Here is a 13,914-nt window from a genome sequence, read left to right on the forward strand (position 1 = left end):
GCTGTTGTAGAAATAGGAGGTGATGCTGGAAAGTGCGTAGCGCAGTCCTGGGCAACGGCAGCTGCTACGACTAACGGCAGGATTTGCGAATATATCTGGTCTAGCCATCAGAGCCCTGTCTGCAGGGCAGAGACCACAGCAGCATTCTGGTCCTAACATGAACGAGTTGCTCTGAAAGCTGAACGGCGGGGCGTGAAGTGATGCGCTATAGGATAGAAATACGTATTCAAAAAAGCAGTGTCCCGCGGGAATCCCACCAGTGCTCGCTATCTTATAAATGACAAACTGTGGGGTGCTCCACTTGCTTCCCCGGGAATAATGGCTAGAGATGAACATTCGTCAGCTCTAAAGGAAACTGCATGTGTCATCTTTCGCACTTCTGCTAAAATTTGAGAAGCAAAATGACTATTTTAAACCATAATCTATGCATTTCAGTGCTATTTTGTGCCAAACTTTTGCTCTGTGCAATTAACCTCTTTTAATAAAGAATATTTTTCTACTTGTTGGAGGTATACATCTTAGCACTTTACTGTGAATTATTTTATTCTGTAATTATTTTAGTTATGTATGTTTTATGTGTACAATTATACAATAACCTAGTGGAGAGAAATGTCTTTTACATCACTAATGGCTTCTAGCGCTCTACAGGTACAATAGAAATTCAGGAAATGATGTTTGTCGATTGATTCACTGAAGAGCCTAGTAGGGACATTAAAGTCAGTGATAGTACAGATCATTCCTTCCTGAGTTGTTAATTTTTTTTTTTTTTGGTGTTGTATGAATAAGTCATTTTGGAAGAGATCAAAAGTGCAGAAATTTTTTTTTTTACCATTGCAACAAAAATTAAATATAAATACCTAAGTAATTTAAAAATTTCTATGTTTTCTCGGGATTTCTTTTTATACCTCTGAAAGATGCTCCCACTAAGGAAGATGAGGCATCTAGAATTTGTATTTTAGCATACGCATGCGCGTGTGGACGGGGAGGAACAGTGAGAGGGATGAGGAGGGCGTTTCTCTTTCTTTTCTTTCTCCTTTTAATACATAAGCATATGTTATCTTTCATCCACAGTTGTCAGAGCAGTGTAAAGCTAAATTATTTCTGCCTTTGGCACTCTGAATGGAACTCTTATTTGGTTGCTTATCCTTATTTTTAGTTAGATGGGGCGGTGTCTGCATAGAACGTTGCTGGTTGGATTCTTCAGCTTGAAGGCTCTTGCCTTTGACAATATTTGCATCCCTCTCAAAACACAAGGACGTTGTCTCCCATTTGCTGCTGACAGCTTCCATGTCTTTAGTCTTTATGGCCTTGATTTGAAAATGTTTTTTCCTCTTCTTGTGTCCTTTGAGAGGTGACAACGTTTCAAATGACAGCTGAGACACAGACTGGCGCCATTCTGAAGAGCTTACCATAAGATTTTTTGGGCTTATAAAAGGGTTATGTCTGGGTGGCATCCAAGATGTCTTGTGTCTCTTTCTGTTTACATAAGGAGCTGGATTTAGTCTAGAAAAGAAATGAAATATATGAGTTTTTGCTCAACATGTACCCAAGGTATTCGTGGTCCCTAAGCATTTGTCATGGTATCAATCTATTTTTTCCTCCCTTAAGACTTTCACCATTATTTTTATGAGAGTGATCTTCATCTTGGGTCATGATTTTTCAGCATTGCTCTAATTCTGTATTTCTAAATGCCTAGAGCATATGTGTATTTAGATATGTTCCCTGACCCCAGGCTTCCTGATATAATCTTTACTTTTATTTTCACATCTAGTAGAAGTAAATGTTCTCTAAAGTTTCACTTTGCTCTAAAAATCTACTTTGTTTATTCTATTAGAACAAATAGTATAAATACTGCAAGTTTTCCTTTCTATAGTCAGTAAAAAGATAAACAGAACTCCAATAGAGGATAGTTTTCCTCAAGAGAGGGAGGTTTTGTAAATTATTAATTGTGGCCACTTAAAATTTCTCAGTTTTCCTTAGAGTTCCATTTTTTTAACAACAAAATCTCAACCATGTTTTTAATTAAAATTTTAATTTCGAGATAATTGTTGACTCATTTGCAGTTAGAAGAAATAATACAGAGTGATCTCATGTACCTCTTACTCAGTTTTCGCCAAACGTAATATCCTGCATAACTATAGTATGATAACGTAAACAGGATACTACCACTGACATAGTCATGGGACAGAAAAGTTCCTTTCTGTTTCCCTTTTATTAACATGCCTGCTTTCCTCCCTGCCCACCCCCTCCCTTCACTCCTGGCAATCATTAATCTGTTGTCAATTATGTAACTTTGTTATTTCAAGAATGTTATGTAATGGAATTGTATTGCATGTAACCTTTCAGGATTGGCTTTTTCCACCCACCATGATTCTCTGGAGGTTGACCCAGGTTGTTTCATTTATCTGTAATCCATTTCTTTGCTCGCCAAGTAGTAGCTCATGGCGTGGATATACCACATTTGTTTAATAATTCATCCACCGAAGGCCATGTGGATTGTTTCCAGTTTGTGACTATTATAAATAGCTATAAACATTTGTGTACAGGTTTTTGTGTGAACACAAGTCTTCATTTCTCTGAGATTAATGCCCAGAAAGCAATTGCTGGGTCATATGGTAGTTACATATGTGATTTTTAAAAAACCGTGTAACTGTTTTCTGGAGCGCCGGTACCATTTTACAGTCCCGTCACCAGTATACGAGTGATCCAATTTCTTTGCATCCTCATCAGTAGTCAGTGTTAACACTATTTTTTCTTTTAGCCATTCCGATAGGTATGCAGTTATCTCATTGTGGTTTTAATTTGCATTTCAATAATGGCTAATCATGTGGAATATTTTTTCTATGTGGTTTGGTAAAATGTCTATTTATGTCTTTTGCCCATTTTCTAAATGAAATATTTCTTTTCTTACTACTAAATTTTGAGACCTCTTTAACTTAGGTACTAGTCTCTTGTTTACGTGGTTTGCAAATATTTTCTTCTATTCTATAGCTTGTCTTCTTATCCTATTAACAGGGTCTTTTGAAAGACAAACACTTATTTTGATAAAGTCCAATTTATCAATTTTTCTTTATGGATTACGCTTTTGGTGTAAAGTTTATATAACTTTTGCCTAATTCTAGATCATATTTTCTATTTTTTAAAAAGTTTTATAGATTTGTGTTGTGCAGTTAAATCCATGATACATTTTGAATTTTTTTTCCTTCTGTATGAGTTTAGGTCAAAGTTCATTGTTTCAGTCTGTGGATGTCTAATTGTTCCAGCAATACTGGTTGAAAATGCTGTCTCGCCTCCATTGAATTGCTTTTGTACTTCTGTCAAAATTAGTCAAACATATTTGTATGGGTCTATTTCTGAGTTCTGTGTTTAACTCCATTGATATATACATCTATCCCTCCTCTAATACTACACTCTCTTGACTACAGTAGCTATATAAATGGTCTTGAAATCAGATAGATTCTTTCTACTTTATCCTTCTTTTTCAGAATCACTTGCTTCTTTTTTCCTTTGGCTCTTATTAACAATATTGAAATGAACAGCACTACAGAAATCCTTTAGCCTTTACCTAGTTTTTCCCCCCTCTTTAGGATCAATTTCTAAAAATTAAATATCTTGTCAAAATGAATGTGGATATTAAGATTTTTTTCATTCATATTGTTGGACTGTCTTCCAGAAACCCTGTTCCGGTTTATATTCCAACAATCAGTGAATGAATTCCTCCAATAAGAGGCAAAAGTGAACAGCATTTCATTATTGTTTTAATTTACACTCCTTGGATTTAAGTGAGATTGAACATTTTAAAATGTTCATTGGCCATGTGTTTTTTTTTTTCTTTGTGAATTTCTGGTTCATAGCCTTTGCTCATTTTCCTATTAAAATATTCTTAATTTTTAAAGTTGATTTGTAGGCTATTTTTGAATATTAAATAAATTGATCTTCTGTTTTTTATTTATATTATACTGAGAAACATCAAAGCACGATGATGAAGGACTCCGGAATCAAAAAGTTGGAGTTGAATCCAGTTCTGCTACCTACTGGCCATGTGACACTGGACAAATTATGAACCTCTTTGTATCTCAGTTTCCTCAAGTACAGAATGTAAAACATTGTGTGTATGTGTGTGTGTGTGTGTGTGTGTGTGTGTGTGCATATATAAACAGAACAGTGTCTAGCACATAAAGTGCTTTATCAAAATTTGTTGATAATATTAGTATTATATTTATTATTTTCTGCTTGTTATTGTCTTTCTTTTATTGTGGGTTCCCTTTTGGCCTTAGAATTGGTTCTATTTTTTTATCTTTAAAAGGAATCTGGACTCATCAATAAGCTGAAGTAACTGAAGTTAATCATTTCCAATTCTGGTTGCCTCCTAGGATTATAAGGTTTAGATACCTCTGAGAAATTTCAAGTCAGGCTATGGTCATACTTTGCTAATACATACATTATTCATAGATTCGAATTAATGAGTGGTCCCACACAAATAAATAATCCAATGTAGCTGATAACCTACTCCTTCACATGTCCAACTTTTTCTTATGGCTTTGGGCCTTTGTCCCTTAGTCAAACGTGGTACAGCTGCCCCATTTTTAAGAGCCTATGCTTGTTTTTTTAGGCTAGTGGATTAATAAGCCTTGCTTCCTTAAAATAGACTGTATTAAATAGTTAAAAATGACAAAATTGTATTGACTTACTGATGCTGGATCTTGAAGCTGGTTCTTGGACTCAGCATCTGTTTTATCTGAGAGGGCTGCATGTCTTCAGTGCTTTCCATGATAGGGAGCAAATACTGCAGCATTTCTTCAGTTTGAGCTATTTTTTTATCCCTGTAGATCCTTTTTTCATCATCTGTCCAATTCACGCCAGTCTTCTTGCTTTGGAAAGATGGACATGCCTTCATTTTGCCTTTTAGGTTGTGGTGTAGATCTGGGGGGCAACCACAGAGATGTGTGAAGATACATGGACTGAATTAATTCAGCATTTATTTATTGTGCATTAGGTGTTGAGGATTCTACCGAAAAATTTTTACCCATCTGGAGTTTAAACTTTAATTACAGGAGCAGAAAATAAGCAAGTAAATAAGTAAAATATATGTTAGACAATGATAAAAGTTGACGGGATCAAATAAAGCTGGAGAGGGGAACAGCGAATTCTAGGAGGAAAGGTGGGTTTCTGTTTGTAAAAAGGTGTTCCGAGAAGGCGCCCCTGTGCAGCTGACAGGTCAAAGGAGTTAGAGAGTGAGTCAGCAGTTTTCAGAGGAAAGAGCATCTTGGCCAGCGGGGTAGCAAGTGCAAAGGCCCTAAGCCGGGATCACGGTAGTGAGTTCAAAGAATGCCCAAATGGCACAATGGCTAAAGGAGAATTCACCAAGGGGCAAGAGATAGGCTCAGATGGTCTTAGTTTACGAAGGGCCTCATAGGCCATTGTCAGGGCTTTGATTTTTACCGAGTGTGAAATATAGAGTAACTGGAAGGCTTTGCGCAGAAGAGTGTCATATGCGAGATTTGTTTTAATAGGATTGTGCCGGTTGCTGTATTGAGAATGGATTGAATAGTGGCAAGGTTGGACAAGTAGGGAGGTCTCTTGCAAGGCTACTGAAATAATCCGGGGGAGAGGATGATAGCTTGGACCAAGTGCTGGCAGTGGCCAGAAGCATGAGAAGTGTGTGTATGTGTGGAGGGGGAAGATCTTTGATATATTCTGGGATTTTTTAATGAATTAGATGTGGAGTGAGAGGAGAGGAGGAGAGTCAGTGGTGACTCCAAAGCTTCTGATTTGAGAAAATGGAAGGATGGTGACATGAGGAATACTGTGGGAGGAGAATGTTAGAAATCCCTTCTTCATTAGATGATAGAAAAGAATTACGATGTATCTTGTTAATTGTGCTAGTATAGCATTTTTAAAAAAAGTGTTTATTAAACTGCTCTAAAAATAATGTCTATTTAAAAAATATTTATTCCACTCCCTACCCATTAGGATAGCTACTATTGAAAAAACAGAAAATAACAAGTGTTGGCAAGGATGTGGAGAAATTAGAATCCTTGTACAGTGTTGATAGGAATGTAAAATGGTGCAGCTGCTGAGGAAGACAGTGTGGTAGTTCCTCAAAAAACTGAAAATAGAATTACCATATAATCTAGCGGTTCCATTTCTGGGTATATATATGCCCAAAAGAATTGAAATCAGTCTCAAAGAGATATTTGTATATCTGTGTTCATAGCAGCATTACTCACAACAGCCAAAAGATAGAAGCAACCCAACCATCCAATGATGAATAAGTGGATCAACAAAATATGATATATACGTACAATGGAATATCATTCAGCCGTGAAAATGAAGGAAACTCTGACACCTGCTATGATATAGATGAAACTTGAGGACATTATGCTAAGCAAAATAAGCTGGTAGAAAAAAGACAAATACTGAACTTGTATTCCAAATACCTCATTCCACTAATATGAGCTACCTCGAATAGTCAAAGTTATAGAGATAGAAAGTAGGATAGTTGCCAGGGGCTGGGGGAGGACGGAGTGGGGAGTTAGCATTTAATGGGTATGGAGTTTCAGTTTTGTGAGAGAAAAAGAGTTCTGGAGATTGTGCGCACAACAACATGAATGTACGTTAACGCCGCCTAATTTATACTTAAAAATAGTTAGTTAAACAGTAAATTTTATGTAAAGTGTATTTTAATACAATTAAAAAAAATCAATATACACAAGAAGAAAGAGGGAAAAAAGAACCCCAAGGAAAGCCTGAAGAAAGACCGGCAGGCATTACAGGACGTGAAAGGAGTCCTTACAACGCCTAAATGGAACACAGACAACATAAGGAAAAGTAGAATATGCTTAGAAGAACAGCAAGAATTGCATTATACTTTGAGAAGATGTTTATCTAGTTAGAGATATATGTTGAACTATTTTATGACGAAAGGACGTGGCTTGCTGAATTTAAATACTTTAGCGAAAAATGTGGTGGGAACAGAGATGAAACAGGAATAGCAGGGCGCTGGTACCTATTGTCGGGGGGTCATGGGTCCCTGTGGGTTCATTAGTCCATCCTCTCTACTTTTATTTGTCTGAAATTTCCATAGTAAAAGCTTTTTATTTTTATTTTATTTTTTTTAAGAAAAAGAATCGGCCATTATTAAAAAGAAAGGAAACAGGTGACTTGGGTAGTCATTGAATTAAGAAGGACTTGAAAGATAATGAACAAAGGTATGTATGATTATAGTATCTGGCAATGCTGGCAAATGGACAAACATTCACTGAGTTCTTATTATGTAGATAGCATTATATTTGGTTTGGTAATCAGGAATGAAAAATACAGTCCTTGCCTTTAATATGCTAACGGTTAGGACTAGGAAAAATAAAACCTCAATTAGAATGTATTTCCACAGATACAAGGCAGTGTACTTACTATAGGATTGCAAGAGAGGGACTTTGGTCCATACTTAAGAATGGATAAGGAAAGCTTCCTGCTTCTTAACGAATCTGAGACTTGACGAATAAGTACAAATCATATAAGTAAAACAGGATAGGAACCTAGGTTGTGCAACTAACATGGCACATCTAGGAAATCACAAGAATGACTAGAATATCAGGTAGGTACGAAGAAGTGGCACAAAACTAGAGTCCTTGTTTTCAATAATAATACTTTTGAGAGACTTTCTGAGACGGGACTGATTTGTGACTGGTAGATGCTTAACGATTTTTGAATTGAATCGTTAGGGGGCCACTGAAGATTTTTACTCAAGGGAGTGATTTAATCAGACCTGCATATTTGAAAGATCACAATGGCGGCCAGGATGACAGGTTGAAGAGAAATGAGACTTGAGGCAGGGAGAGAAAATAGGAACCTAATGCAGTAATTCGGAGAGGGAGAAAGAGAGTTCGAACAAAAAGAGCAGCAGTATGATGAAGAGAAGCAGATTCAAGAGACCCTTTGGGAGTAGAATGGATAGAGCTTCTCATTATTGGATATCAAAACAGAGACGTAATAAACGCCAACATCTTGGGTTATTACTTAGATAGGTGGATGGTGGTGGTATTACTGACTGAGAAGTAGAATGCAGGGGGAGAGAGAGAGCTGCAGTGGGCACGTTGAATTAAAAGTATCTGAAAGGAAAAAGGAATGGCTGTCTCTGGTAGGGAGATGAGTATGGAACTCAGAAGAGATGTCTGGGTTGAAGATTAAAAAATGCAATGGTCATCAGTTGCTTGTCGAATCTCCAGGTATAGATGAGAGTGCTCAGAATAAAGTACTTGGTGAAAAGAGGAGAGACCAAAGGATGGGATACTGGGGAATAGCCCACTTAAAATTTAAGCAGAGGAAGAGAAGCCCATGTAGGACAGCAAACATAAATGGCCAGAGAAACAGGAGAAAAACAGGGAGAGTGCAGTGCCACAGACACATTTGTTGACTTGCTCAGTAAACGACAGGACGGAGAGTTTGAAGGCTCTGGGAATAATCGATAGGAGAGAAATCAAGTATGATGAGGACTGATGGCTTGAGAAATAACAATTTCATTGATATGGTAAGAGTAGAAGCCAGATTGTAGGTGCGAAGTATACAAGTGAGAAAAGGATGGTAATAAATATTGACTATTTTGATAAAGAAAAGAGGGTAGTAATTAAAATTATGATGCTGAAGAAAATGATGGCATGGGATCTTGAGTACCAGTGAGAGTTGAAAGAGCACACTTTTGGATTTCATTTTTTAAAATTTCAATATCCTTTGAAAGAGAGAGAGAGAGAGAAAGAGAAAGAGAGAGAGAGAGAGAGAGAGAGAGAGAGAGAGAGAGAGAAAGAAAGAGAGAGAGAGAGAAGTATAAGGAACTCCCTCTTAAACTCACCCCTCAGCTTTAATTATTTGATTTATTTTTGCTGCCTGGGGTGATCAATATTTAGAATCCATCAATTGCACTAGGAGAAATGGTTATTGGTAGCTAAAATAAACAACCTGTGCAGGTAAAGCACATGCCAAGAGAAATGACGCCATGGTTTACTTCTGGGTATTGGTGGTCTGGCTAAATGGAAGAATTCATTTCATTTCCTACATGGTAAGTTCAATAATGGGAAAAGACAGACTTCCTTCTATAAGAAACTCAGTGATAATAAAGACATGACATTTTAGAGAAAAATTTATAACCCTAAATGCATTATAAAGAAAGGGGGCAACACTAAAGATTAAGAATAGAGTTTACTCAGAAATGATTTACTTCAGTAAAAAAAAAAAAAAAAATTGTAGAACTTTTATTAGTATGTCAACAAGATTCATCAGGACATATACATATATAATAAGATAATCAAGAAGAGATGAGGATCTCAACTCAGGAAAGACTAAATAAGGTTGAGAAACAATTTTTAAATTAAGCATGTGATGAAAACAGTGGGAAACACTAAATAAAAATTCTCTGCTTGGCAGCAAAATTCCATGAATACTACCCGTCTCCAACTTCTCTTGTCTTATTTTAAAATATACTTTAATTAGATTTGTACCTCTAATATTTCTACACTACCCTCCCTTATCCATGCATACATACCTATAAATAAGTTTAACTTATACATTAGATATGGTAAAAGATTAACAAAACATAATAAAATAGAACAATTATAAAAACTCATGTAATGAAGTTATGCAAATGTGGTTTATCTTGCTCTCATAACTGAGATGGCTATTAAATGGTTAATGGGTGGTGAGCACGCAGTGTGGATACACACTGGACATCACGAGATTTCATCATACCATTCAGAATGGTGTGTAATGCAAAACTTATGAATTGTTCATTTCTGAAATTTCCCATTAAATATTTTAGGACTGTGGTTGACTGGGTAACTGAAAGTGTGGAAAATGAAACTGTAGATATGGGGAACACTGAAATTCCTCTCATCGAGATCCCCAGTAAAACCTCCATGTTGTAAAATCCAACAGTAAATCCATCTCATTTGATATACCGGAAGGATTAGACTTGGTTGATTATTCCCTTCTCTTTGATGCAGTTTCTCATTAGCTTCCAGGAGAAGACATGCTCTTGATTTTCTTCCTACCCCATAGGATGCCCCTTAGTCTTGTCAGTTCTCACCCTTTTCCTGATCTGTCGGTGGAATTCCTAAGGACTTGCTCCTTAACCCTTTTCTGTATCTACACTCACTTAGGAATCTCCTCCAGCTTCATGCCTTGAAATACTATCTTTATGCTGAAAATTCCTAAATGCCTCTCCAGCCCAGTCTCCTCCCTGAACTCTGGACTCATGTACACCCAACTGCCTCTTGAATGTTTAAAAGGCATTTCGAAAGCAACACGTCTAAACCGAATTGTTGCTCTACTCTTACTTTGCCATCTCAGCAGAAGATAACTCAATCCGGCTAGTTGCACTGGTCCAAAACCCTGGAGTATCAACAGTGTGAATGCCTATGAAACCATCTCCACAGCTGAGATCTAAAAAAGACCATCCCTAAAAGACCCCTGTGCTCCTTTATAGTCCATTCTTCCCTCCATCCCCTACTCTCTCCTGTCTTACTCCGGAAAACCTGAATTGGGTTTTTGTCTCTATAGATTAGCTTGCAGCTCATAAAAATGAGATTTCATATAACATTTACTTTTCTTTGTCTGGCTTCTTTTACTCAGCACAATGACTGAGATTCATTCATGTTGCGTGTATCAGCAGTTCACTACATTTTTATTCTATGGTACTAAAAGGACATCAATAACAAGGAGATGATGATGATAAGGCAATTACATAATTTTTTTCAAGACTATATTAAATTGAAATAATTTTCTTCTGTGCTCAAATCATACAGAAATTAAATAAGGCAATTATTTTGCAGAGTCAGGAATATATTGGCTATTAAGCATCCCTGTTTACAAAAGCAGTTCCTATAACCCAGATTTTACAGGGTTTATTAATGATGATATAGTGAAAGCCACCTTTGTATTTATGAAAATCTTAAACAATAATAATAGTAATAACAATATCAATAATAATAATAATAATAATAATAATATAATAATAAAAACCTTCTGTTGGTATCCTTGCCTTCTCAGTCCAACTGGGAGCTTGTTTGCTTATAGCACACTTCAAAGATACCACTTTGAAGCAGTTTCCATACAAATCAGTGCTCTTGGGCTGAATTGTTTCCTGGATTGGTCTCTTACTGGTTCCTAAAAAATGTCTTTGTCGGTCTTTGCTAAGCCTCTGAATCATACTTTGGGAGCTGAAAGAAACAGGGCACTCTGGTGTCAATGTCAACAGTGAACTGTCTAATCAAGAGTAATGCAGTACCATATCTTTCTTGTATATTACACCTCACAGTATGCAGAGTATTTTTACAGATATTATCTTATGGGGGCTCTCACCAGTCCTGTGATACAGGCAGAATGGCTAAAGTTATCCCCATCCTACATTGGAGAGGGAATATAAGGGAATTTTAGGGAATTAGAGAGGTTAAGCTATTTGTTCAAGATCATGTAGCAAATAAGAGGAAAGGGCAGTTCCAGCCTTCACATCTTCTAACTTCAGTATTTTTTCTATCTCTTTCTCTTCTCTTGGTAATCATTTGATTTCTTTCCATAGATATGGTAAATCATATTTTAAAAAATTAAGTCTTAGTTAAAATCAATCAGTTCTAGATCCAAGTTCATGCATGCCCAAGATGGTTCATTCCTTACCTAATTTTTAAAGTTTTTGGAATGGGAGAGTCTACATATTTCGATAGAGCTCATTTTATTGAGCAGAAACCAATCAAGTTCTCAGAAAAGAGGCCAAGGATGAAAGAAAGGGCATGCCATGTTTTCTCTGTTGTACAAATTCAGTTTCTTCTCAAAGACTTACTTGTTCCATGGTTTAGGTGACAGTTCCTATTATTCCAAAAAACAGGGAAACTTGCCAAGGGAGCGAGTGATATAATAATTACTGGTTTCGGCACAACTACAAAGTTTATCTGTGTTATCCTGACTTTGCTTTCTATTCCTTTTCTGGTTTTTAGGTAGTAGTATTATCCCTGTGTGACCAATGCTCCAACTGCTATTACAGATAGTAAAACATTTGACATTCACTCTAAAACACTAAATAATTATTTTATGCAGAAATAATTCTTTTTAAAATGAGAAACTCAGATACTGCAAAGATAAACACATAGAAAGAAGTATCTAACTGTAGATTTTAAGGCATCCATTGGGGATAGTTTGGGGATATTGAAATCTCAGAACTTTTTAAAACCCATCATATTGGCATTCCTATGCATAAAACTGACCTAGTCACAGATAATATATAGAATATGAGGAGACATCCAATTAGTAATTTTTATCAAAAAGAAACTTTTACCTGTTGCTTAAATTCAAAATCACAATCTTATAGGACAGAGGAAATAGAGTAAGGCATTAGTTCTCCTACCTTAGATATCTTTTTAGAAACCAAGAAGGGGCTCGTCGAGGTATTTTCACTAAAAAAGAGAATATACTATAAAATTTCTGAAATCAGATTTTTAAAATTAACAAACTTAATTTTTTACTTTCTCAACAATTACCTCATTCATATATATAATAGCTAGCTTAACTGAGCTTATCTTTAATTAATCTGTTATTGTTTCACTCTGACATATGAAATATGTTAGTACAAATTTCCCTTAGAAGCCCTTTAATTAAACTGTTTCAATAGAACAGCAAACAGTAGGAAATAGGTATCTAATAATTGTCAAACAATTCAGAACTGGATAGATGTATGTTAGGATCTATGAAGGATATCTACATATATAGTAGGGTGACTAACTCTTTAGAAGGTCAACCCAGGACACAACCATACCAGACCAAGAAAATAGTATAATGTGTAATAAATAATTATATGCAAATGTATTATGATTTTAACATGAAGTATAAAATAGGTGTTTATTTAAAATTGCTTATTATTCAATATTTACTTTTATGTTACAGAAATGCTTTTAGGCAAAACAAAAGGACTTGTTAACAGTGATAATTAGCAATTAATAGAACAAATTAAATAAATATTATGTGAGAATAGTCTAACAATATATTTGTTTCTCCTCTGATACAGAGAAGATTAAACAATCAGATAAATATTTTCCTTTTTTTTTTTTGACTGGGTAACATTATAAGAAAGCAAATTGACATATAATGAATACTATTGGCTATCTCTAAATATTTCTAGAGCTATAAAGACAAATAAAAATTTGAGATTCAACATTTCTGAGAAGGTAGATCGTTCTTTGTCTATCCAATTTGAAGATAATCTTCTAGTTTTTTAAAAGTAGATTTTGACCATATACATATTATTAAATAGCTCATGTATACATAATAGGTGACCATGCATTACTGTCTATATTTCCATTACTCACCCATACCTTGGTGAGGAAATTGTCTTCTGACGTAATCAAATATATAATCATCTGATTCGTTTGGCCTTATTTCTAAAAAAATATAGTAAAAGATCATTAGTAGCTTAAGAACAATTCAATGACTCTTTTCATATTTTTATCTTTTTCTAAATGAAAAATGCTAGCAGATAACATATAAAGAGTAGTTTAGCTCAATTAAATTAACACGAACAGTTATGAATTTTTGTTGCATTTTTGCTATCTATAGCAAAACTCTAAAAAATGTTCATCCCCTTGGATCAGCAATTCCTTTGTAAGATTCTATTACAAATAAATAATTAAAAGTATACTCAAATGGGGGAGAACTTTAACTTAAAGGTCTTCATTGTTGTTTACAAGAGAAAAGAAGTAAACAAAGTTTAACAATGGGGGTTGCTAAATAAGTTAAGATTCACTAAGTCAATGGAATACTTTTTCCCCGTTTATTAACACGTAAAGAAGTTAATAATATACTGCCATTTTAAATGAAAACATAGGCTGCAAAACTTGAAACTGTTTACTCATTAAAAGATGAGCTCCTACGGGAAGA

At 35.4% G+C, this 13,914-nt stretch overlaps 1 protein-coding gene across 6 annotated transcripts in view; it reads right to left on the reverse strand.

The window, feature by feature from the left end:
- Positions 1-362: 362 nt before the first annotated feature.
- AGBL3 (ATP/GTP binding protein like 3) overlaps positions 363-13,914 on the reverse strand; it is a 46,090-nt gene continuing 32,538 nt past the window's right edge. For all 6 annotated transcript variants that reach the window (XM_036230879.1, XM_036230876.1, XM_036230877.1 and 3 more), the window contains 5 exons: positions 13,347-13,418; positions 12,389-12,437; positions 11,014-11,210; positions 4,692-4,923; positions 363-1,503 (listed from right to left, as the gene is read on the reverse strand). In XM_036230879.1, coding sequence (XP_036086772.1) covers positions 1,062-1,503; positions 4,692-4,923; positions 11,014-11,210; positions 12,389-12,437; positions 13,347-13,418 — 992 coding nt within the window. In that variant the 3' untranslated portion in view covers positions 363-1,061. The remainder of the gene's footprint in view (positions 1,504-4,691; positions 4,924-11,013; positions 11,211-12,388; positions 12,438-13,346; positions 13,419-13,914) is intronic.

This window comes from Rousettus aegyptiacus, unplaced genomic scaffold, assembly GCF_014176215.1.
Source record: "Rousettus aegyptiacus isolate mRouAeg1 unplaced genomic scaffold, mRouAeg1.p scaffold_m13_p_13, whole genome shotgun sequence".
Lineage (NCBI taxonomy): Eukaryota > Metazoa > Chordata > Mammalia > Chiroptera > Pteropodidae > Rousettus > Rousettus aegyptiacus.